This window comes from Oryzias latipes, chromosome 20, assembly GCF_002234675.1.
Source record: "Oryzias latipes chromosome 20, ASM223467v1".
Classification (NCBI taxonomy): domain Eukaryota; kingdom Metazoa; phylum Chordata; class Actinopteri; order Beloniformes; family Adrianichthyidae; genus Oryzias; species Oryzias latipes.
This window is the reverse complement of record NC_019878.2, coordinates 16,140,727-16,167,611: the sequence shown is the minus strand read 5'-3', so window position 1 is coordinate 16,167,611 and position 26,885 is coordinate 16,140,727. Positions and strand designations below refer to the sequence as shown.

The 26,885-nt window shown below is 38.8% G+C and overlaps 1 protein-coding gene across 1 annotated transcript in view; it reads right to left on the bottom strand.

The window, feature by feature from the left end:
• Positions 1 to 26,885, bottom strand: part of stau2 (staufen double-stranded RNA binding protein 2) — a 101,934-nt gene that overhangs the window by 33,422 nt on the left and 41,627 nt on the right. The window contains exons 9-13 of the mRNA XM_004081251.4: positions 26,277 to 26,414; positions 21,916 to 22,044; positions 20,653 to 20,710; positions 13,311 to 13,657; positions 2,971 to 3,084 (exon numbers count right to left, since the gene is read on the bottom strand). Of these exons, the coding sequence (XP_004081299.3) occupies positions 2,971 to 3,084; positions 13,311 to 13,657; positions 20,653 to 20,710; positions 21,916 to 22,044; positions 26,277 to 26,414 (786 nt within the window). The remainder of the gene's footprint in view (positions 1 to 2,970; positions 3,085 to 13,310; positions 13,658 to 20,652; positions 20,711 to 21,915; positions 22,045 to 26,276; positions 26,415 to 26,885) is intronic.

The window sequence follows — 26,885 nt, the reverse complement described above, 5'->3', positions numbered from 1 at the left end:
TGTTTTTGTAAAAAATTACTTAAAAGTGTGGCGACCTTTCTAAGAATTTCAAGACATATTTTTCTCTCGCACAAGAATGAGAATTCACCTCTAATCTTGTTGCAATTTACTATTGTAATGACAATAACTGATTCTGATTCTTAAACTTCCACACACAACTGGTTTAAGGATAGTAGATGATTTCAAAGTGAAAGACACCGGCCCAAAAATGAGGAGATCATAGCAGCACCAAACATGGGCCTCTCGCAATGGGAGGCTTCTTGTTTTTTCCAGATTTGATGTGACATACTGTAGAACCAGGTCAAGCATATTTGAAACATTTGACACAAACTCAAACATAAATAAACATTGTCACAGCGCTACCATACTAAAAATAGTAACAGATAACCATCCATTAGTCATAGGATGCATTAGTTTCAGATCATTTGACACTTTGCAACTGATCTAAGTTATCCAGACTGATAATCCATTTTTACCATCATAAACGAATCAGCACCTAAACAACTGGCCCTACCTGAACATGTTAAACCTGTTGCTGTCACTTTTTTAGCAGAGTTGCTGGAGTCGGCGTTGCTATGCTAATTCTAACATCTGCATAATAGTTCCTCTATTAGGCTTTTTTTTTCTATTAATTTAAGATGATTTGACACCTCACGTAAATATTAGTATTATTCTAATGCAAAAAGGGCAAACGCTTCGTATTTTAATCTGAAATCTGAAAAATAATTAGTTTCAAAGTGAATGACAACGAACCTTGACTAATGACTTCACCAATGACTCTGCACCGCAAACAATCTTCTTCCTCTTTCGGCTTCTCCCATCAGGGGTCGCCACAGCGAACAAGTCGCATGGTAAATTTGGCAATGTTTTACGCCGGATGCCCTTCCTGACGCAACCTTCTCAAACCGGGCTTGGAACCGGCACAGGGGTAGAGAAGGGAACAGGGAGCAGCCCGGAGTCGAACCCTGGTTTCACGGACGGAAGGCGCCGCAAACCAGCACGAGCTAAACCGGCTTACTCTGCACCGCAAACAATAATCCTTGTAATGTTAATTACTTCTCCACATTTTTTTTTCTTCCAGAATTGAGACGTAAAACTCAAAATCAATTTCAAGCAAATCCAAACCTTTAATTTCTTTGTGGAGTTGACCTTTAATCTACAGCCCTGGCAGCAGTGTGTGGCTTTACATGTTTGTTTTTTTGTTTTTAATATATGCCAGGCCATTCAACATGGCATAAGCTATTTTTTTTAATTGATAAAAAATATGGAGACTACATCAGTTCACCCCAACAGTTTTTGAAGAATTACACACAAAGATTTTGGAGCAAAATCCCTCCCTTTTATAATTTATTTACTGCAGGTGTGAAAGTCTAAACTGATGAATGGTTTGACAACAGCAATGAGCTCCAAGAAATTCACAATAAAAGTCTATGATTAATGATGATACAACCCATGTGTGGACGAACAATCAAACAGGGAGAACATTGGGTGTTAGGACTGTTTAAATCTTTGAAAAAATAAATAACCCTCAATTGTCTGATGCATAATTCTTGAGTTTGCACTGAAACACGCAGACTAAAGCGCAGATAAAAGAGCTGTAGCCGGATAGACGTATGATGAACCCAACTGCAGTGAACACACATTAAAACGTGAAGTGTGCACCATGGCAAAGGATGGGTTTTTCTCTGGTCCCCTTTGCCGGATTCCAATGCCATATACAAATTTGCCAACTAAGGGTTTTTATATGAGTGAGAGAAAGTACACATGTTGCTGCTTTAAGTTCCATAAAAATGAACAACTGCTTTCTTTAAAACATAGAATATTTAGCATTTTGGGGGATATCTCAGATTCACTAGCAGATCAGGGAGTGCTACAGTCCTTAAAAACCATCGCTGAAAACGCTATGAGTATCCTAAAATGGCCACAAACTCCCTCACAACACCTTTTTTCGCCTTTACTACTGCCAATGCAACGGCTTGGAAAAGACGCCAAATGTGACGCCTTCGAGACTGTTCAAGTTTTGGGCTGCAAAGGGTGACCCTTTATTGTTTGTTGCCCCCGTTGTGGCAGCACTCCTCACTGTACTGAGAAGAGGGAAATAAAGGAGTTCTTTAACAGTCGGTCATGCCCCAGTGCTCCTGGCAACAACAGGTCCCAAGGACACAGACCTGCCTGCCCCATATTGGCTTGGTCCTCGGTTAGTGGTGCCGACCCTAGCCCCCCCCCCATCAGCTGTCCTATTCGGGGCCGAGCAGGCCCTTTATTAAAAGCTTTGAAGACTGCTGAACAAAGGGCTGTCCTATGTTTAGATGATAGAATGTAAGCAACTGGTTTTCTGCATGGGCAACACGAGACAATAAGCCTCCTTCTGAACACAGAGAGGAGAGAGTGAGTAAGAAGAGTAAAGAGGGTGGTGGGACGCTAAGATGAAGAGTCCTTCACAAAGTGGCGAGATAAGCCAAAATATTTCTGGATGGGACTTTTTTAATATTGGTGTCTTTGAAAACTTGATCGCTTCTAATTAAATCCTAAGTCAAAACGGATCTCTTATTAAAAAAGAAGTCTCATAAAATATGAAGAAAATGACATTTTCCAAAGTATTTGCCACATGGCAAGTGTTGCCAACATATTAAAAAAATACACTTAGTTGCAGACAGGAGTTGGAGCAAACCATTGGTGGCAAAACAATATCATCTTAAGTTTAGATTAAACCTTTATAATTCACATCAATAAATAGTTAGAAAGCGAGTTTCCGGTGAAAGAACAAATGCAAGCAAGTTCTGAACATACTGTAAATCCAGATATATGTGGAAAATCAAAAATGAGACTGAAAGAACAAACAGTACAGAGGATTCAGCTCAAACACCAAACTTTAAAAAATTACTGCTAAGCTGGCACAAGAATCATATATAGCTTAGCCTTAGAACAATGTCAAGAGGATTTGAACCCTTCTCGAAAGTTAACACATACCTGATCGTGGCTGGCTTGGAGGGTGCTCCCGGTGCCGTGGAAGGTCATTTGCACTGGGGAGAGGGTCAGATAGGTCACAAAATCTTTGCCACTCTGTGCATCACTGTACTGCACCTGAAAGAGAGACGTAGAGAGGGAAAGAAAACACAACATTTAAAAGCATTTGTAAAGAAAACTGAAAACATCTTGTTGGCTTGAGAACTAATCAAGTGTGCCTAACTGTTACAATTGTGGAGAATTATCTTACAGCATGTGCATATGTGTAGCATCAGCAACAGTGATCACGTCACAATGACCTGTCTTCATTTAGAAGTTAACTCTAAATGCTATGCAATTGCATTGCAAGAATGTTATGATACGATGCTCCTCTAGGAATGTCTGCTCCTGAGATTTTAAGCTTTTCGTAACACTGCCTGCTCGTCTGCCCTACTTCGCACAGGCTGTTTTGCTGTGTGTAGGTTTATGCGTAGACGAGCAAAGCATGGCCCAATTGAGCTCAGAACAGCTGCAGGCATCATAATAATTGGATGTGGAAAAAATAGTAAATATCTGAGTCAAGGAGATAAAGAAATGAAAAAGCGTAAAACAGCAGCGATTAAAGATGGCTTTGCACTTTCACTGAATGGAAAGTAGTGAGCTAGCAGTTAGAAAATCCAGTCTGTGAGAGTCTGACACACAAAAATATTGCAAATCAAAACCCTCTGATAGTCAGCCCTGTTGATTAAAAAAAAAAAAAGTCATGAATTTCTCAAGTGAAAAGACTTAAAGGTCCGTTTGACGGACTTTCTAATCCAAAGAGATAAATGGAAAACACCAATGCCTGTATTTGCAAATTCTTATTCATCCAATGTCTGAGTTTGTATTTGTGGGCTGAGGAGCTTATTACCTTCTTTTAATCAACAGGGAATGTTTTCTAAAACAAGCCTGTCTTTGTCGATTATCTTTCCACATGGGATCAATGTTTCATCTTGTCTCATTATTTATTTAGTGACTCCACATCCTCGGCTGTGGTGTGTGCGCACAGCATTGGCACACAAACCTGAGTTTCTGGATACGATCTGTGACTGAAAGCTTCCAGAGTGGCATGTGTGTGTCACTGAATGAATTATGATCAGCCTTTCAGACATATGGAAGTCTGCCTGGTATAAAAACACAGAGCCAGCCTAACACGCCTAAATACTGAGGTATACGGCCCTGTGAAGATATGAACAGCCATGTGGTGTTACATAGACTATGTATCCACAGCGTGCACACATGGGGATGAGATGGGCTCCCAGTGATAAACTATGGAATGCTATCTGTTATGTGTATGAATGATGAATGTAGTAAAGTGAGCCGTGGAAAAAAGCCTTCTCAGCCAAGTTAATCTCTAATAAATTCTCCAGACGTTAACATAAAGGAGAGAAGGAAAAGAAAGAAAGGGAGAAACAAAAATAGAGGGGGGCACAGTCAAGGAGTAACAATGTTGGTAAGAAGAAACCCTCCACAAACGTATGGGAAAGTGCATTAAAGAAGTGGGGTTACACCTTCTTCTTAAGACTCAATAAGAGTCAAGGAAGTATTCATTAGTCCAAGTAGAAACAAAAATATGAATATTTGGGAGTAACTTTCCAGTGTGTTATTTCAGGCATGCTGTTGGGAGGCTGTGATGTATGGTGTAATCATGCTGGTCAGCGGGCACTCAGCTCGGTTCATCTTTTGCAAACCGTCAAGTCTCCAGCTGAGGGTGAGGCCCTTTGGATCTGCAGATCCTTTAATAGGAGCCTCAACTCCTAAAACCTCATACGATAGAAACCTTAAAATTGACAAAGTAAAATAAAGTATTACTTCTAGAAAGTAGAGAGGTGGAACATTTCTCATCCTTTATTATATATTTTGAAGAATATTATTGCAGTCACATTTTGCAGTCAAATGGACTTGGTTTATCTGTTAATATTAAAGATGTTTCATCTCTTCTACAAGAGGCTCTATCAGTTCTGAAAAGCATTGGTAAGAGGTGTTTTTTTCTTGTTCATGTTCAAGACATGACCCTCTTCTGTTAGGAGATTAATAGGTTAACAAAAAGTTTAATTGGTTTTGGGTCACTACAGGTTCTTTTGCCCTAAGCTGGGGTGAAGGGGGACAGTCGTTATCACTTTACAGCCATTGACGGATAGACGATAGTACCTGAGTTCACCATTTCTGCTGAGACAAGGTTTGTGTTGTTTAACTAAAGTTGCTTCTCTTACATCTCACTCAAACGATCTGTACTATCTGGTTAAGATATGCACTCCACTGTCCTCAAACAAGGGGTTTATGTCCTTCAGGTGGAGGGGCACTGCAGAATTGGTTTCAGTAGAGTTTCTTGTGCAATGCTGATAAAATCTACGGTTCAACAGCTGACTGGTTTCCCCAATTAACTGTTGGTTGCTGTACACATATTACCTTGTTTGTACCTTGGAATGTTGTCCATGGTGTTAGTCAGTTTCTGCTAAACAGCTTGAAATGGACTGGGATATTATGCTGGTCAAAAATCTTTGAGATTCTTAGACATCCCAGAAATGTTCAAGGTTACAATGGTATTATTTTTTGGCTCTCGGTATTCTTCTTTTGTGATCTCTGATATGGTAAAAGCCAAGTTAGGACATCCTAAAGTCCTGAGGGCTGGGCAAACATGTTCTTCCCCTCTATCCCTACCTTCAAGGTTATGGACAACTTTGGGACTCTGTGCTGCAAGGTTCTGATCACAGGTTTGTGCTGTAATAGTTGGCTGGAATCAAAAAGAAACTACTGAATTCCGTGCGGGGGTTATATATAAAGTTCCACATGGAGACACTTGTCCTCTCTAATATTGCTAAACAGTCCAGGAAGGCTAGGGTATTGTTCTCAGCATGCTCACACATGAACTTGATGTTTGTGTCAACGTTTGACAGCATAGATGTATCTTGTAAAGGTTTTCAGTTTTGATCTCGACTCAGGTGTCATCCATAATTTGGAACCAGTGGCTGGGAGTAGTCCGTGCAAATGAGTCTAGAGCTCTTCTCTTCACTTCCTCCATGTATAGTTTGAAAGTCCATCACACAGAAATCAACAAATGCCTACTTCCGATAGGAGCATAGAACCAGCTTGCTTACCATTGCATTTCAGAATTGAGAAAGCCTCTTGAAGAAGAGGTGAAACATTTTCAAAAATAAAAGACAAACCATTTGACTATATTTCCTTACTATTTTGATCGCACAATAAAACAAAATAAAATATACAAGAAAAAATGTGTAAAAGCAAAAGTAAGTGAAGCCAAGTGTTGTTAATCTCCCCGGCAGCAAAAGGCAGTTGGATAGGTCTCATTCTGTGATGATTTGGCACAAACCTAAAATAACGAGCCTATTTCCTGCACATCCTGTTTGTTTTGACCGTATATTTGCATGCATCTGTGAGTGCATGCATTCAAAACAGCCCCAACTAATCATCCTAGGTCAGGATCACAAAAAACACACAATACAGCCTCTAATCCACTTCCTATTTAGACAAAGAAGCAGCAGAGTTACGCAAGGCCTGTGATAGATCAGCGGCACTAATGGGAGACGACCTCTGACATCTGGCTTCTAAAGCTGGACAGCTCCTCATCCAAAGGGCCCTTCATTCAAAGAAACGTGAACATGCACAAACTAAAGAGCAATCACAACCAACGCTCATGCCCCCAAGATAACGTTTTAAAAAATGGACAAATTTATATTCACAAACTCACGACACCACTTAATCATGCACATTTAAATGTGAAATGCAACATGGCGCCGTAAAAACAAAAGGAAGTCTAAACCAAGTACAGTAGCTTAATAAAAAAAAAGACAACTTTGACTGTCCAGCAACAAATTAGCTCTTTCAGAGTGCAACTGTTATTGTGAAAAGCAATTAGGTTTCCATATAAAGCCACTCCATTGAGAACTTCAGGGGTCAAGAGTGTTAAAAGTACACTGCTAATATTCTTTAACTTCCAGGAATAGCAGGATGTTGACGCTAAACAAAGGTGGTACTTTTATGAATGCACTCTCTGCAAGTAGAAGTCTTAACGAGAGGAAGCAAAGGAAAGTACAGGCTCCAATGGGATCAGTTTATTAATGAGAACTTGGTTTTACAAGAGCATGGTAAAAATAACTACACTGTGGTACCACTATACAAAAACCAGAGTACATTCTCTGGCAATTAAGTCATTATTGTAAGTCACTCAGCATTTGTAAAGAGAACATTTTGGCTTCAATTACGAACACAGTAAGAAGCGTTGTTTTGGTTGTACTGACTGAATTCGATTTGTTTGGCAAGCACTTGATAATGCACAGAAACAAGGACGAGTGTCCTGAATGAGAGGCTGCCCGTCTTAACTGCAGAAAAACATGGGAACCAAAAATGTGGACGGATGGCAGAACTTTGAATGCTACCTCTTTTTCTTCCATCTGTTGGAAGAAAACAAGGGAATGTCTTCATCCATAAAACTGTAGTGCTTCAGCAAAACAGACCAAAGTTTGTTAATTTTAGATATATGATTTGACCCATGCCTAATTTTTCCATTAGTTAATATGTCAAACTTTTCTTTTGCTGGGCACAGTGACTTAAATGCTTTAATGCCACAACATAACGTGGACAGAAGAGAATTTTTAGTGGGCTTTTTACTTTTGTCCCCAAATAAAAAATTTGGATGAGTGAAAACTTAGGCTTCCTAAGGACAATAAAATAGGTTGGTCTTTTAAGCTTCACCAATAAACTGGTAATTACGTAACCCCCTATACTTGCAAAGTAAATGTTACTGTAGGATAGAAAATACAGGTATATAATTGGTTCCATATCCACTTTGACTTAACAGATTGCAGACAATATGAATCTGATGTTCTTTTTTGATTTTTGGCAATTTAATGTATTTTTACAAATATTAACATAGAAAGGTAAACATCTTGGTCAGGACTTCTTTTTTTGTACATCGGGCAGAGTAGTTCTGTCCAACAGTTTTGGTTTTCTTGAAAGCATACACACATTTGCTCTGCGTCATGCTCCTACCACAATGGGGGCCTCAGCTCAAAAATGAGTAATTTGTCATGCTCATGTACCACTATGATATGGACACTGACAGTGTTTACTCTTGTTAGTTGCAAGTCACATTATGGCTGTCCACATCACCAAAACACAGTTTTAACCTATGTACTTATATGGCACTTATTCTACTTTTTATTATTTGGGTGTCATATTAAATTTGAAGTATTTGAAATATTATTTAAGAGGTTTATGCATTTTGACAAGCAACTTCTGGATTGTCCTATCGGCTTACATTTCAACAGGCTCTCAAATTTACCTACAGAGTAGAAAAACTCCTTTGCTGTTATGTTTGCCTAAATATAAATGGATTTATATTCTATTGTTTTTGCCTATTTATAGGCAAATGGAAGCATCACCATCTTTCTTTGCAGGAAGGACGAGCTGGAACAATAACAGAAGTTATTTGGATTGCAAGATCAAATAGACTCTGATAGATCATTTTCTTAACTCTTGCAAAATCAATTAAAGATCAAAAAGGGCATCATGTCTTAAAAACATTATAGATTCATCATTTTAGCCAGATTGACGGTATCCAAGTACAGAAAATAATAACCTTTTGTCACTTTGATCACATTTGTTGGTCATCTTCACCACAGTATCTACCTATAAGCACTTGAAATTTAAAGAATCCTATGCTATAGTTGTATGTGTGTAGCCAATATTTTAAGCTAATGTCTAATGTTGGCTTCGAACCCCTCTGCAAAGGTTTTTGGGTAGGGAAAAGAAACATTAAAGGCATTACTATCATTACATTCACTGTCTTCAAGCCACTGCTGTGCTGCACAAAGAAACAGCATCCAGAAGGAAAAAACTATAAAAAGAAAAAACTTAAAGGGAAACTTTTTTTGCCACTCCTTGACTGAATTGTCATGGAAACAGTTATGACTTTGTTTTCAATTTGTCAAAGAACTCACTGAGATGAGAAGGAGTTTATGCTGAAGGAAGCACGCGGGCCAGAAATATTCTGAGAACAGAGACTAGCGTGCAAATAATGACGAGAATTGTCCAAGATCCACACAAAGTGCCTGAGTTTACACGCCCTCCCATCTACCCATGCTGAGACTGCGCTGGCACACCACCGCCAACACTGCCTAGTGCGCAGAATTAAGAAATATGATCAATACTATCAAGATACAACAGAACAAAGAAAAGTAAAAACAGATTACGCTGCATATTCAAATTCACAGTATGCTGTGTTGGCACTTGAGGGTATTTGATTTAAAGACTTGCAAATGGGCCTGATTGCTGTTTAAAAACATGCCAAACACACAGACAGTCATATGAACCAACACGCATACTGAGGGCCACCGTGTGAGCAGATACTGTGCGCTGAGCCAGCGCAGCATTAGCGGCCTGATTTATACGATCAACAAAACTTGTTTTCGAAGATCGCTCTTCACACAGTTCTGCCGCAGAGTGCAGCTGGAAGCCATCACCATTGCTACACAAATCCGTGGTGGTGAAACGAACCTTCCCAAAATGTGTTTTCGAACACAAATCTCTGAATAATCAGAGAGCAAAGATATTATTATGACAACGGGGCTTTTTGGGAAAACGAAACTGGTCGTCTTTGAACATTTTCACCAGATCAGGCTTTTGATGTTGATTCAGACAGATGAGATGAGCGATTGAGTCAGTGAAAAAGAAGAAAGACAAGAAAGTGATAGAAAAAAATAGCTGCTACGTTTAAAAACTGCCAGGCGGGGTTACTTGGAGTAATCGGCAGTGTTAGAAGTGGTTTTACTACACAGCCAAAGAAGGAAGTGGCGAGGGAGAAGAACAAACAAAGTGAAAGTGTGAGAAATCCTGGGAACTGCAGTGAATATCAACACCCGCCACCCGCCAAGGGTAGTGTTTTCATTAACATGGGATTTCCAACTCAAGGCGTCTGATTCCAGTACAGCAAACAGTACATCCTTCTGTCTCCATAGTTAACCTGTCATGGCTTTATAAATTAAAAACTGATAAATGTACACAGGCAAAAGTTTTAGGGCAGGAGTCAAAGAAGTCTGTAAAGAAGGAATACTTTCATAATTATGAATAATATTTCTTTCAGTTTACAAAATGTGCATAGAGCAAATGAAAGAAAGATCTCACTTTACTACTTTTTAACTTCAAAACCAGTATCTAATCATCATAGAGATACTATTGCCCAAAGCCACGGATTTTGAACTATTAAAATGACCTGTATGATCAACTGAGTTTACAAGACAGGTGCTAATTATTATTTGACGTCACACACAAACTGAAACTCAATCATGACATGAAACAGAAACAGATGTGTAGGAGGCTTCAAACAGGGGGAGGAACAGCCAAACTGTGCGACTAAGGTGAGGTTGAGACAGATATTTTAATCGCATGGTAAAATTGAACATAAACCCAAGACAAAATGTGGTTCTACTGCATCAGCAAGGTCTGTTCCAGACAAAGATGTCAAAGCAGTCTGGGGTTTCAAGATGTTCAAGCTCCTGGGAGAAGCACAAAGATACATTGAGGATCGAAGACCCAGTGGTTATTCAAGGAAATAGAGCTTACTACCGTTTGAAATCTTAAGATATCCACCAGTGCCATCAGCTCAGATCTGGCAGAAACCAACAGGATCCAGGAATGCCTACTGTATCTACGGTCTGGAGAAATTTCTTCCAGAAGTGCCTTCATTGAAGAGTTGAGTTAAAGTGACTCAAGTATGCAGGAAAACACAAGCACTAAGAGCAAAAAACGGCAGCAGATGCTCCAGACTGATGAGTTAAGAAAGTTCAGAGCTGGAGATCGGCACATTGAGAGTCTGCAGGCAACTGTGAAGCACGGTGAGATTCCTTCACCATTGGGGACTGCATATTTGCAAGTGGAGGTTTGGTCAGGATTAATGATGGCAGTTTATGATGACTTTCAAATGCAATGGAATGGCCCAGTAAACAGGCAAATTGGTTATTGTTTGAGGGACAAGTTCCAACATGGAGGATGCAAATAATCCACATCCTTATGATAAAAATCAAAGCTTAAGAAAAAAAACACCACAGCTTGAATAGGGGAAAAGACAGGAAGGATGCGTTACTTACAAGACTCTGCTTTTTTTAATTTTTATTTTGCTCACATGTACCCTGTGTCAAAAACATGCCAACTAAATGATAAAAGAATACACAAACAGACACACTGTAGTATAGGCCTAAGAAGGAATGCGTGAATATGATGTTATTTATCCAGTCTGAGCTTCCACTGCAAGCTTTTCAATCAAACCCAAAGGAAAGGCTTGGCGGGTAAGCAGACGCTTTTTTTCTCTGGACTTGGATGATGAAACAGACACTACAAGATTGCCTTTGGAGCTTTCTCACTCTCTGGCTTTGTTTCCTTCATGCATTACATGGCAGTCCCAAAATGTGTTCACTTGAAAAAACACTAACAATCCAATAACAACCTCTGTTATTAGTCAATCCTATTAGATTTCAAATAAATGTGGTTTTTCTGAAAACTGTATCAGCTTGTTGACAAGAGTGCCAGAGCTGCTTCAACAGAACACAAATGGAGGTGAAACTGTTTTTGGCAAAACTCTCAAATCGTGGTAACTTGGCCTGCAGCAACAACTAAGAACACATAAGCCTTACAAAGTTTGCCTAACATGGCTGTGTAAGCAACCAGAGGTTCTCATTACGAAGCCACATGATATGAAACATCCCTTCAATAGAACCCACATTGTCTGCATGTCTCAGTTACAGCATTTGCTTTCTTTGCTTTAGAAACAAAAAAAAAAGGAGACATGTAAATCTTTGAACATCTTGAAGTTCATGAATGCATTAATTCAGAGAAAAGTAGATATAAATTCAAGAAATATTTAGCTAAAGTGTCGATAATAAAGGTAGGAAACAAAAGGGATTTTACCTTCATACCAAGCATTGACCAGCTCAACAGTTTCCACTAACCAGAACCTGGTGTGTGCGCGTTTGTGCGGAGCAAGTGTGTCTGGGCTTGGCCGGGCAGCAGAGCTTTCTTGGGTTACACACACAGGAAAGCGCAGAGCAATAACAAAGGCCTTTCAAAAGAACCCTCAGCAGGTTAAGATAAAATGTTTTCGCTCAAACTGATAAAAGGCATCTGCAGCTTAAATGAGCCTGCATTTGTATTAGAAACGTGGTATGTGCAGCAAGCTGGGCAGGACAGACCAAAACAGACTGGGCCTTCTCCCCCCTGTCGGACACACACTAGAATGCTGGGAAAAAAGTGGGCATGTGTGACCTGATCAGAGAAAGAAAAAAAAAAAAACAGAGCGCTGTTTGCACTTTCTGCTAGCAACATTCTCAATGAGACGAGGAAAACTGATAACAGAAAAAGCACTCCCACTACTAATATTTATAAAGCTTGTGAATGCCAATTAATTACATCAACATTCTGGGTGGGTGTTTTTTTTTTTTCTTCAGAAAATAGATATAAAAATGGATGGGTGGTTATATAATCATGTATATATCCACAAAAATAATATTTAGAAGTGCTTCCTTACCTGATTTATATACAACAAAGAGACAAACACAGCTGGCTGGGAGCACAGCATGAAGGTGGAACAGCCAAAGATGGACAGGCTTAAGACATGAACCTACACACATGGAAGAGATCCCAGCCTAAGGTTGCTTTTATTTGGGAATATTCCAGTCAAACGGATTTGAATGGGTGGGGATTGCTGATAATTTGTGGTTTGCTTTCACACTCTCAGGAGTAAACCAAAAAAGAATCATGAGGTTCTAACAGCAGCTCAATTGAGTACCACTTGAAACTTACTCTGTTCATGACAGGAAAACAGCATGGACCCTGCTAATCCTCTGACCGTCATTAAAAAACAAGAAAAAAGTCTGTACTTGCTCAATACACCACCTTTATTACCAAGACATATTTCAACTTTTCATGTTTTGGGCTTTTTCAAAAAGAATTGACTGCTGTCTTGCTTGCTAGTAAAACACAACACTAAGATTATTTTCTGCTTTTGGTTCACTTCAAGTGGATTCACACTGAAGTGAATCACACTAGACTACACATTAGTTTAAAGAAACTACAGTCAAATGTGAACCAGATACTTTGGTCCGCGAGAGAGTTCAGATGAGCTTTCACACTAGCCAAGCAAAGTGGATCACCCCACTGCAAAGTCAAATTCCTCTTTCACATCTACAACTTAAAGAAACAAACTTACAACTAAAAAGACAAATAGTTTGCCATCAAATCAGCTGATGGGCTGTTGTGGTCACATATAAAAAAAGTAAAAAATGTAAAAGCACATTTTCATTTTTACATCTCACCTGAAAGCCCTGGATGCGAGCCAAGTAGTCCAGCTGCTGTGCTGGCTGTACTGAGACGCCACAGGCAAGGTTTTTTCCCTTCATGGACAACGACGTATCTGTGGTGGGCGACTGACCGTTGAGCAGCAGCTCCCTAGCCATTGAAGCTGTTGGGCTGGGTGATGAGGACGAGCTGTTGTAATACGAAGAATGGCCAGGGGGTAACGGGGCAGAGCAGGAGACCATGTCTTTGGACGTCATGAAGTTGACAGATCCGCCGCTGTTGCCCCCAGAGCTGGCACTCTGCTTTCTACTGGCCTCCATCTCCTGATAGACATCAGGGCTGAGGTGGAGTAGACCTTTCTGGGCTGGAGAGGTCAATGAAAAAAGGATAAGAATAACGGTAAGAAATTGTAAATATAGTGAGAAAAAGAGAGCTAGGAGACAAATGAGTGGACAATTAGTTACATGTAAAAGTATTTTGAGAATCAGCAGGGAGAAACCGTGTTGGTGTACAGCAAGTCTCTAAAAATAAATGAAAGATAAGAGTGTGAAGGACAAAAGGACACTATATCACCAAAGATCTAGTAATTGTATTTTATGTCTGAGCGTAGGCGATGAATGTGTATGTGTCAAGAGCTTCATTTATCTGAATACTTGCATGAATTTTCAACAGATATTCCTTTCTCAACTATATTGTGGCATTGCTGAGCGGAATACTTTCAAAGTGTCTGCTGGGAAGGACACACAGCCTCTTTTATATGCATTACACTTTCTCACTTTTCAACACAAACACAAAAGACACAGCAGTATCAACAGAGTGTCCGTGACTCCAGCTTTGATGGGAACCAGCAGTGTCTTCCCAACTGGCATCTCATTCCACCCAAACAGCCTCTTCAAACGGACCTTTTCTGAGAATATATCACTGGATCACAAGATAGATGAATGAATAACTTTAATGTTGGCAACTTGGTAATCAATGATGTGAACAAATAAAAGGGACTGATTGCAGCTGTGGGGTGTGACAGAAGAACAACAAAGGAGAGACCAGATACAGACACGGGTGAGCTGGAAGCTTGTTATAATGGAAAAGGATGTGAGGATGAGTGGATGTGAAAGCCATGTGGAGTCTCCAAACCCAGCCAAGGTCATCAGAGACCGGAAGACCAGCTGTCTACGCGCATGTCTGAGGGCTTGTTTGTGTGTGCAAACTAACAGCTGGGAGAAAGTACTGGAGCAAACACATGTATGACAGGCCACTTCCTGTTTCGGTTATCGTTTACCATCGCACGCACATATGTACACATGAAGCCAGAAGGGTCTGAGCACTTGGCGTTCAGCTTGTGTACATGGCTTCTGGAACCTGTTGACAACATTTCTCATTACACAACACGAAAAAAAAGCTTGTGCTGCTTTCCAAGAGAACAGTAACATTAAAGGTAACAGCAATAAAACCTCAGGCTTTCAACTCATGCAACATCAAACAACTGTTTGCCAGGAATGACACAACTGCAAGTATTTTTCCCACCTTCCCAATCTTGATGACAACTTTAATTTCAATTTCACAAGTAAAGCTTGCAGGCCAGTACACTCTGAATGTAGCACCATAAAACCAAAGGTGTAAGCCAAAATGACATCAGCAGAGAACATGGATCATTAAAGGGGGGTGCAGTGGACTCCATCCATGCTTATGCGTGCACGAAAAGACGTTTGCCTGTTTGCATGAGACAAAGCACTTCAGTCAGATGGTGAGCGTGAGAGCGAGAAAGCATGAGTGATACATAAACGGAGAGCTAGCTAGAGGGAATAAATGAGAGTTGTAGAGACAGTAAATATGAAATTGTGAACATGGAGTATAAGCAAGCTGGGGACAAACAGTGTGGATGAGAAAGGGGAATAAAAGAGAGTAAAGGACAGTATGTTTTAAAGACTTAGGCAATTGTGGAGGGGTCCCACCCAGACTTGGAGTCCGGTGGGCCAGGGGAGAGCTGGAAGGAAGCCAAAGGCAAGCATGTGACTGATCAAAAACAGATAGGGCCGAAGCCCGCCACTATAAATCACTGGAGTGGAGCAAGACCTCTACATAGCTCAAACAAGCACACAATGCCCTAGTCCACATACACACACACATATGAACAGCAGGAAATGAAATGTGGCAACTCATGTGAAAAGCCCTGCTGTAATACTCAAAGGAATAAAAAGGGAGAAAAATCGCTCCTCTCGCGTCTGTCTCTTTTGCTTTCTTTTTACGCTATCTTTCCTGTCTCTAAGCCCCCTGTTTGCTGTACAAATATCTTCCGCAGCTTAAACAGGGTGATGACACACACATGGAGTTTGTCATGAAAACTGTAGAAAATCTGGTTTATGTAGTCAGAAAACTCCTAGACAGAAGCAACTGGACATCCCCCGACATGCCCACCATGCCCACATCCTCACTTTCATTCTGTTATAAAGAACATATTTGTAGGACAAAAGAGAGAACTTGGTAAATTAGACACTCCAGACACACAAAAAGCTTTTATCTTGGCAGGAAAACTGGTATATATTAAACCTACAAGAGCAGTTAAAGGAATTGATGCATAAAAGCTAAAAAAAAAGGGTTAGAATTTTTAGACAGCTCTAAAGTTTATTTTTTTTTATCAAATTATGTTATTATTATAAAAAGAAATAAAAATTTAAATTACTGAGCAAATAGAAGAACTCATAAAAACTCAACTTCACCATTGACTCGGATGTCTTAAATTTAACTGTAACTATTTTTTAATGTATTCTTGTTTAAATGAAAAGAGGGGTTGGCTCACCTGGATGTTGTCAATTCAGAGGTTGACCCCAAAAATGACTAAACTGAGTGTCTGGTCTATAGATATACAACAGCAGTGTTTTTCAACCAGTGTGCCGCGGCACACTAGTGTGCCATGGGAGATGGTCAAGTGTGCCGTGGGAATTTGCCCTCATTAACTGATCTAAAAATGTTTTCCATCTCCAGAATATCAGCTCTGTGTTCATGCAAACAGGCCCTGATAAAAACACCTAGTAGGTAGGAATATGAAAAATCATAAAAGACTTGTTTTTTTTTTGTTTATTTGATTCTATTAAAAACATTTTGATAAGAATGATGGTACTGCGATTTAGCCGTAGCTTCAGCTGTTTTAGGAAAAGTTCCGCCCCTTTAACTGTAACCACCAATCATTCTTGGAGGCTTAATTACACGTCAGCAGTCTGACCAATCAGAAGTGGTTGAAGTCTTCACTTCCTTGTTCCAATTCTGCTCATAAAGTCGCTTAGTTCCAACAAAAAGACCAGCTAAAGCTCGTCTTTAGCGGTGTAGCTTTCCGCGGGATCTGGTGGAACATGTGAACAAAACAATGAAGCTCAAAGACGCTAGTCTGTCTGTGTTCGGCGGCTGTTTGCACTACATCTCCCATGATACATTGGGTTAAAGTGAGCGTCTCAGCGCACAATAAGTCTTCCTTGTTAAACGTCTCAAAAACACAACGAACACACATCAAACAGTTTTTAAATCTTCTAACTTAACTTTTATTAAATCTTTTAGAAAAAACAGCTGCAACTTCCAGCTTTTTCTGCCACAATTATCACAAAAATCCATGAGAGATTGCAGAGGAGCTGTAGATCAATACAGACTATGAGTTTCTCTTTTTTTTTAATTTTTGTATGCTGGTGTGCCGTGGGATTTTTGTCAAGGTTAAAGTGTGCCGTGGCTCAAAAAAGCTTGAAAAACACTGTACTATAGCATATTATCATCCGAGTAAGATGTGTATCAATTTTCCATGATAATTTTCTAAATCTAAATTTCTGGATTTGCTTTGCAACCAAGATTTTCAAGAAACATTGTTAGAAAGTTGCATCACATGTGAGATAATTTTGTTTACATTCAGCCAAGGTTTCATATTTTAGACCAAAACATGTGCATTCTGAGGCCCTTCTATGATCTTATTTTTGCTAACTAGGTAATTTCCTTAATTTATTTTTTTTTGCACACCATAGCGTTAGCCCAAAAGTGTTAGCAATAAAAAAAAACAAAAAAAACAACCAGCATATGTCTGTCATATTTTTTTCACCTATAAAATAGGAGTGTTAATCCCTGAAGAAAGACATTAGCACAATTCAATTTTAAGTCAACTCTGTATATATAATGATTTGTTTTCTAAAATATAAAATAACAGCATCCTAGTTCAAAACCAGGTGTTTTTCTTGCTTTTTGTAAAGGAAAACATAAAACTGCAGTGCTTGCCTATTAAAAAAAGTTGCCTTAAAAATTGCCAAACTTGTTTTTAGTTGCTGGAGAACATATGTAAGTCTTTACTAAATGCCTAGTGTCTAGTATGAGCTGACAGTGCTTACACTAAAAGATTTGTTTATTAGTTAACCCATTATCACAGAACTCAACTAACATGTTAATGTGCTAGCATTAACATTTGCTAACATGTTGATAACATGTTTTTTTCTAAAAATGTTGAGTACTAGATGGTGTTATTCCATTTTGCTGGAGAAAGCTAAGCGACATCTGGCATTTGGTAGACACCAAAGCTGGACCATTGAAAATCTGAAGTGGACAACTCATCATACTATGTTAGGAGAATGCTGTCATTCTAAACATAAAATAATTATTATTTCAAATGTCTAATTCTTTTCAGAAAAAGCTTACTAATATGTCCTTTATGGGACATAAACTCTGTTTCAGTAAGATTGGAATTGTGGGGAGGACTGATGCAAATCATTGAGCTTATTTCTGTTGAAAACGTGACACAAATAATGAGCTCAAAGGATGGCGAGAAAAAAAGGCCCAAATGATCGGAACAAAAAGGGCTTAGACAATCAAAACAATGAACAAATCAAAAACATCTTCTTTTCAGCAAACGCTGGATAAACACACAAAGTGAAAGCAGCTGTATTTGTTTGACTGACTTGTAAATTGTGTTTATGCAATAAAGATTATTCAGTAATTAGCGTCATGTGAGTGCTGAACAGTTCGAGCACTTTAAATAGCTGATTAGCAGATAGTTAAACTACGTGCTATGTGGGAGATAAACGAAGAGACTGTGGGCCGTAAACCAAAGACACTCTTGGCCAATGGTGGGGATAACAACTTAATAAGGAAGAGTTTCCCCAAGTGGCTCTATTTTGGTGGTATTGGGTAAATCCTGGAGACTTGGGCTACCACCAAAACCACAATCACCAGAGCGCTTCATCCCTAGAAACCATATTTCAATTGGAATATAATTGAGACGAATCATCTTTTAGAAAGCTATACTCAATCACATTTATGATGTGCTGTGTAAGATATTTATTAGGGCTCATCTTAATTTGAATTATGTGGATCAAGCCAGAAATACAAGAAAACTCTGAAAATTATTTCTTTATTTTATTTTGGTGCAGGTCTGATCGACAGAGTTTAGACATCTCAGGCTGTTTCTCTGTTGAGAGTAAGGTTAGATACCCTGAGTGAGAGCACTGCAGCTCTGCCAAAAGTCTCCATTAGAGCGACGTGACGACAGCACATTTGAATCTAATAGGTCTATCTGCTTGCTTTTAACAACCCTGCAGCTCAGCGTCTCACGGACAGTTCATTTGTTCTCAGGAAAGCTCCTTCCTAAAGTGCTGCCATTTACCTTTCTGTTATTCTGGGTAAAACAGCTTTTGGCATGTCCTTTTTTTTTTTAAACTGGGAAATTATAATCATTCAAGCTCAGACATCTCAGAGCATTCTCATCTGCAGCGTGGAGACTGTGACTTGCTCAATCCCTGCACCACGTGGAATTCAGAGAAGACTACTGAGCCGCCAGCTTTTGGCTCTCGTCAAAGAATGCCTTGTTCATTCATTATTTGTTTTTGTTTTTCTTTAGGGCATAAGCCAGCCTACTATCTAGCAAAATATAGATTTCTTTGAAAAGAAATGTTTTAACATACTTTGATTAGACACTGTTGCCTCTTAAATGTTTTAATTGATATAGAACAGGTGAGATTAAAAAAAAAACTATATTTTAACCTACATGTTCACATTTCTTAGTAGATCAAAGGTTTTATATATTTGACAGTAACAATAAAAACATACTGTATGTCTAAGATAAGCAGACCTAGAACCCTAACAAATCTGCATTTGATGTCTCCACTTTGGGAACATTCAGACTGGAAAAGTCGTTTGGTCCGGACCGCGTCCGGAATCTTGCGTTTTGTCTGTATTGAAACTGGCGTCTACCGGAGATTTCTGTTTCTAATTAAAGCTTGTAAACAAAACCATGTGACTAAAGATATTTTCAGTCATTGGACAGTAATTACGAGGGTGGGGCAAAGCAACAATAATGAAAGTCCTAAGCTTTGCAATCCTTGTCAGGATAGTTCACTTATTCAAACTTTATATTTCAAAGACCAATTATTGAATGTCTGTATCAACATCAGGTACAACACTTTTTACTTGCTGCTTTGGTACGACGGAGGCGGGGTGAAAGATGCTGGCTGAGAAGGTACGTTGACGAGTGTTTAGAATGTATAGATTGTCTGGGAAAACAATATTAAGCTAAAAGTTTTAGTGAGCCTGCATTTCAATAAGTTGCTGCGTCTCATTGTTGCTCCAATATTGCCCGCTGCTCTCTGTTTACTGGCTACTGTGGCTGTTTTGGTTCAATTGATCCGCTCTGAGCACGGAGCGTATTCAGACTGAGGAAACTCAGAGCGAACCGCAGCTCAGTGCGATTAGAAAACGAACCGAACCCAACTGGATCAGGGTCCGCTAGTTTCGAAATATCAGGGGAAACAAACGCTGGTTCACTTTAAGCGAACCAAACGTGTTCAGTCTGAATAAACTCTTATTATGTGAAGCAAACTCTTGGTGATTTAATTTTATAGAAGTTCTATTAATGAATATTTATGGTTTTCTTTGCAGTATTTTTCCATTTTAATGACGATTCATCAAAGTTGTAGTGTTATCTCAGACCTACAGCTGACATGTGGTTCACACGCTCATACTTGTTTACTCTCATTTGTTTTGTGTTTCTCTGTAAGATCACAGTTACACACGAGTGCATTTGCAACTTTGTGTGTCTGTGTGTTAATCCCCAGTGAAAGGCGACGTTTCTGCACAGGAAGGTAGTGTGAGGACTCCCTGGAGGGTCTCTGTGTGGCGGCCCTGTAAGCCTGTGTGAATGAGCCTGAATTCACAGACTCCCAACCGGGAGGCACGGCCAACTAATCTGACAGTCAGAACTCCATTGACCAGTCAGATAGATTAAACGCCGGACCGTCTTGGTGGCTAAAACTATCCACGGGACGGAGGGAAAGATGGGAGATAAAGAGAGGAGGAGGAGAGGAAATGGGAATAGACACTGGGAGACGTGCCGATACTCACTGTTGCTTGTCGTTTCGGTAAAAGGCGCTTTTTGTCCGTTCCACCCTTTGTTGTCCATCTGTGGTGATCCAGAGAGACGGAGAGAAGGAGAGAAGGGGGAGGTAAAGAGAGATGTCGATTCTTGAACAGACAGCTTCTTCACGGATGTCAGACAAGTTACTTCCTACTGTTTGGTCCACAAAGAAATAAATGCGCACAAGAGATGATGCTTGGGGGAGACCAATACCTCTCAAGGACGGCTACTTCATTAGTGGGGGGTTGTCAGTGTTTTGTAGGTACAAATGCTCCTTTTCAGTGCGCTGCTTAAGCGGTGGTATGCATATCTGCCTGACACACACACACACAGCCGCAAACATGCGTGCGAAGCAGAAACAAATCATTTCTAATGTGAGTGACAGCAAGAGATGACATAGCTGCATTCACCTCAGTATCTGCACACTCCTGCTTAGATCCTACAGTGGGAAAGCAATACAGACCAGCTCCCACGGATAAGAGAAGGGACAGATGGAGTAAGGGAATGACATCTTGGATTTAGAGCATCAAAACATTTTTACTGATTTGTGCAGACCATGTGCTGCCACTATTTCAACTCTTAGATGATAAAAAACAAAACGGTATTCGGTCAGTAAGTAATATAAGAGAGTATTAGCCAGTTTTATTGTCATTCTGATAAGACCAATAATATTAATTAGCGATCTGGTTGTTTGACAGGGTAATGAAAAAGAAATGGTCTTGCTTATATAAAACATTCTGAGCTGATTCGGCTCTTTTCTGTTTGAAAGAAATATTGGGGTGGATAAAAAAAGGGATATTTATTGCTGCTTGTTTGTGAAACACTCGAAATTCAGGGAACTGAATATATTACCTAATAAGTCAGCAACTTAGCCAGTTTTGACTCTCAAAAAGGAATAAATGTCAACATGACACACAAGCTAATATTGAAAAAGTTGCTCATTTTAGATTTATTTTGACCATAGTTTATTTAAAAGGACCCAAGTTTTCCAATCTCTTAAACCTTCTTTTTAATATAAACTTGTAACGATCAAAGATGAGAAGTAACCATAGGCATCAACCTTCAGCCTTTAAGTTCTTTTTTTTTAAATTTCTCTGCAGAATGACCATTTTAAGCATGGTTCAAACTACTATTGCTTACACTAATCAAGAACTGGCATAAACAAGCAGTTATGTGTCATAACAAAAGCTAATTTTCTATAAACTGAACATGAAATATGCAAGTTTGCAGCTGGACTTGAGAGTTCGTACTTCTGTGGGGTTCTGAGGAGCCGTGGAGGCCTTGTATCCCAGCTGTAGCAGCATGGCCTCAGCAGCGTTCCTCTTGGCCACCTTCTTGTTGGGTCCTGCTCCTGTTGCAACTTCGTTATTCACCTTCACCTGGATGAGATGGAAACATGTGTAAAGAAACCCAAAAGCAACTGTGGAGGGGAAAAAACACATCATATAAAGATTAAAAGCAGATTTCTTCTTGCTTTTCTGCTTTTTGAGCTCTCAGCTCAGCCATGCAACATACATCGCTCCAAAAGAATGCAAGTGAACTATTTGTTTTTTCAGTAATCCCAAAACATTAAATGTGTCTGCACATAATGTAAGCAGAAATTTCCAAGAGCAAATCAGACGTTGTCGTGTTATGCAAACAGACAATTACGCTGTACAAATAACATTCTGGAAGCCAAAGCCAGGCCTCGGCGCACTAATTCAAAGTGGGCTGACAAGCTCAGATGCTTCCCTGAATGCATATAACAAGCAAGAGCACACAATGAGAGCAAATGACCTTATGAATAAGCAAATTGCTCATTTAAAAGAATCACTGATAAAAATAAAAATAAAGGATTCAACACCTGGAGGCTTTTTTCCAAAAGGTTTTGGACACCAGAAATTCATTTGAGCCTTGCTGTCTTCCAAAAAAAGGCAACAATGTGGAAATTTTAGAAGAGTGATCGGACTGCACAAAAGAACGCACACACTCACAGGGCCTAGTGTGTATCAAAGAGGCATGGCGAATAGGTTTGAGGCTGAATTACTGCCTGATGCTGAGAGAAGCTTTGTTTTTTGGATGAAAGAAGAGGGTTATGGAAATAGAGACAAAGAGGGAGAGTTTGACTGAGAGGCGACCAGAGAAAGATGAATAAAAGCAGTTGATATATTTTACATAAATCTAAAAGGGTTATGCTATTTAATAACGATCTATCTTATTCAGGCTACTAAGCCAAGTTATCATGTGAGCACACAGAGAAGTTAGCGCAACAGAGGAGACTCAGGCTTGACAGCTATAGGACAGCTCCACTAAATTCACTAGCTAAAACTATTACAACTGCTCACTATATGACATATGATCAACTAGTTTGCAAATAACAAATGATGGAAAAAGTCATTTTTGAGCCAAAAATAGAAATACTCGATTCCTTACTGTACTTTTAGTCTTTAAAGACCCACTCTAAAAGGTCTTTTGATCTATTGTAAAAGTGTTCCCAGTGGTCTTTTACTATGATTATGCCATTTCAGTCTAAATCAATAAACATGTGTTGTTTTCAAGAACATAGTTTATGCAGAGCGGCAGTAGTTCATTCGATATCCGCCCCAAACTCGTGGGCAGGACTGCTGGCCCGGAGCAACTCCCGCCTTCCTGTCATTCTTAACTGAGAGCTCTCTGTTTACATGGCTCTTTTGCTAGCTTACAGCCCCTCACAACTCCAACATAACATTACTGGTGCAGAAAAAAATGATGAGCAATATTGGAGCTATCCAGCTGTGCAACATTTGGGCCAGATGCAGCTCAGACGGGTAAAAACAAAGATGTAAATGAATGTAGTCGACTACAAGCGGATGCATCAGAGTGGAGCGGAGCAGGGAGCTTGTGGCCTGTCAATTGTAGCTTCCCCGTTACAGCTACAAGGTTTTCAAGCAGGATTTTTTCAAATAATAAAAAAAAAGAAAATAGAAAGTTGTGCTCCAAGCATCCCTAAGGCAGCATACAGCAACCACTAAACCTGGTTTACATGATACTGTTAAAAATTCCACAACACTAATGTAAAGTCTAGTTTAATGCCAAAAGTTTAACAGATATAAATATGATGTAACGTTTTTACAAACATAATTTTTGATCAATGTGACAAACTTGTGCTTAGCTTAAACAGATATTGAAGGATCAAGTGTAGTTTGCCTAAATTCACATTGAAGTAGGGAAGTCATCAGGAAGATTTTTTTGAACATTTGTGACAGATTGTATTCATTGTGTGTGGGGTCATGGGTCAAATGTGTTAACGGAGAGGAGTGGGCAGGGTGAAGGGTGGGTTGGGTTTTTACAACAATTTTGTGTGTTTTTTTGATTTTTCTTTGTTTTAAATGTTCAAGTTGCGCAATATATGAGAAGCACTTTTTCTTAAAAAAAGTTTGATTTAAAATTATCTTGATTCAGGTTTCATCTTATTTCTTGGATTTTCAAATCATATTTTTGAATGGCAGAAGTCTTCCACAAAAAAATAAACTGTTCTTGTTGGATTTACTGACCTTATTGTAAAGAAGCCACTTAAAATATTTGACATTGATTTTAAACAATAAAAGCCAATGAATCAGTCATCTAATCTGTACGTTTTAGGAAAAATTATCCCTATTGCAAAAACAAGCAGGCAAATTTGCCAAAAGACGACTAGAGTGGCATTAGGTCTGATCTTTATAAGATGGAAAGACAAACATACCCAAACATTAAAATAAAAAAAAGAAAGAACCCAAAAGCAATAAAATATTAAAAGTAACTGGTCAAAGTTTTCCCTCTTTTTATAAATATAGATTTTCAAGTAAGTTTTACTCTAATATAAAAGGCAAAACCCTTTTTGCTGTTAATTAGGTGGCAGGTTATTCTTTTATTCAGCTACAGTATTAAAATCTCCACTTTAAGGCCACTTGATAAATTTATTATGAATTCCAGACAGAAATGTAGAGACATAGCTTCCTTTCCTCCATCTCATCTATTAACATTATGATGACAAGCATGGCATGCAGAAGGTAAAAACCCGGAAATAAAGTAAATGTGAGACTCCTGAGATTCCTCCTTCATAAAGAGAGACCTCCTCTCTTCACTGAATAAAACAATGAATGAAAAAACAAAGAGAAAAGTATTCTTTAGCTGCAAGAACATGATTTATTTTTTATTCTTTTATGAATAACAGCTCCTTACGATTATGTTTATAACTGCATTCCTGGATGTTCCCCAGTGTAGAAAAAAGATCTGCTGTTTTACTAGCACCAGCAGACAACCTGATATATATAATAGTGTAAAAGTGTTGGCAGCCCCACTAAAGACAAAAAGGCCTGTAAAGAGGGATGCTCATCTGTTCTGGGCTTTAACAGCACCAATAAAAACACATTAAACAGGACTCCATGGCAGAGCCTGGGGAGATAAGGAGACAGAAAGAACTTAAAAAAGGAGAGACAAGGATGGTGGAAGAAAAGAAAGCAACAACTACAAAAATAGAATGAATTATATAATTCTTAGCTATATTGAACAACCATTTGGATCCAAAATGCTCAAAGCTAATTGCAGAAACTTTTAAATGTAATGAAAGCCAGGATGTTGAGACAAAATCTGATACTTTTTCAAATCTACATTAGGATGTAATTTAAGAAAAGAAGCGCTTCAAGTTAAAAACAAAATCCATTGAAAAAGCACAAAAGGGTTGTATTTTGAAAATTTGGCATGGGAAGGAACTGCTTGACAAAAACCTGTAAAACTTTACTGAAATATTGTTATTCATTATGTAAAAGCAAACATAATAACTAGAGGTAACTATAAAAAAAAGAGTTACATTTTATTTGTTTTCCACATATACATACATTTTGGTTTGGTTTTTATAATGTGTTTTTTTCCACATTATATATTCAAATTGTATATCTGAGTCTGATTATGTATTTGAATTATAAATTATATATATATCTGAATGTAACACTGTGTACATTTTTTAGTAAATTACATAAATCTAGGTCACAAAAATATATGTATATATTTTTTAAGTATTAGTTTAGCATAGAAATGTATAAGTATGTGTTGCAAAATAAATTAACCTTTTTTATATTAGTATTGCTGTGGGATCTCTAAATTTCTTTCCAAGAGTGTTCGGTTTTCATCATGTGGTCTTTGTTTATGATACATTAAAACCAGCACAAAGGTTACTCTAGCTAAAATGTTAAAATTTCTTGTTTGTAAGCAAAAGTTTATCTGTAAAAAAAAAAGTCAGGGTGACCTGAACCCGCTTTCAACCAACCACTCAGAATGAGATGTACTAAAATGTAATGTAAACACCGAGCTTTGCAGACACTTAGACCATGAGGTTTATAAAAACAAGCAGAGAGGAACTAAGCTTTCAGATTGTCTGACCTTTCAGGGTTACTTGTGCCGTGCATATTTTTTTTAAATATATAAATAGACTTTTCTTCAGGGAATTCTTTGGCCTCCTGAGCTTTCTGCAACACTGAAGTCAAGTTCATCGACCTTTTTCCAGCCAGCTCAAAAAACCCTCTATTATCCTATATTTTCTTCCTAAGTTATGATCCAGAATTAATTTGGACACGCTCAGGAAGACTGGAAAATGGAAGCCAGAGGCATCGGTTACCTGCATGACAAACTCCCGACGTCTGGGTATCCCTCTCTCAGAGAGCAGCTGGTACTCTGGCTCCTTTTCCTTCTTGGCCTGCTGGATCTGGGCTAAACGGCTGATTGGGTTCATGCCTTGTCCATAATCTGGTCCCGTCTTAAAAAAAAACATAAAAACAAGCAAGAGGTTAGTTTTCACAACGAAAAAAAAAAAAAAAAAAGAGAGAGAGAGAAGCAATTGTAGCATATTTCTGCTAATAAATTGTTGTTATTGTTTTGCTCTTTGGTTCCAAACTCCTGTAAAATCCCCCTAAAGAAACATCTGAGATTATGTTTATAAAGTAAATCCAAAGTATAAAGAAGGCTTTGATTATAAATATATATACATATATTTACTGGTAGTTGGGAAACATATTAAACTCATCTGCAACTGACAAACCTTTTTATTTTAAAAGTAAGACAAATTGTGGAGTTTTTCAGCGATGACCTGACGTGAGCCTCATTAATAATCCAACAACAGTGTGCTACGGCCACAGACCCTAACGAAGTGGTTTAGCTGAAAGGTGTTAATCTCTTCATCATTTTAGCTGAATAGCTTAATCCCTGCCAAAAATATCTGTTGCCACTC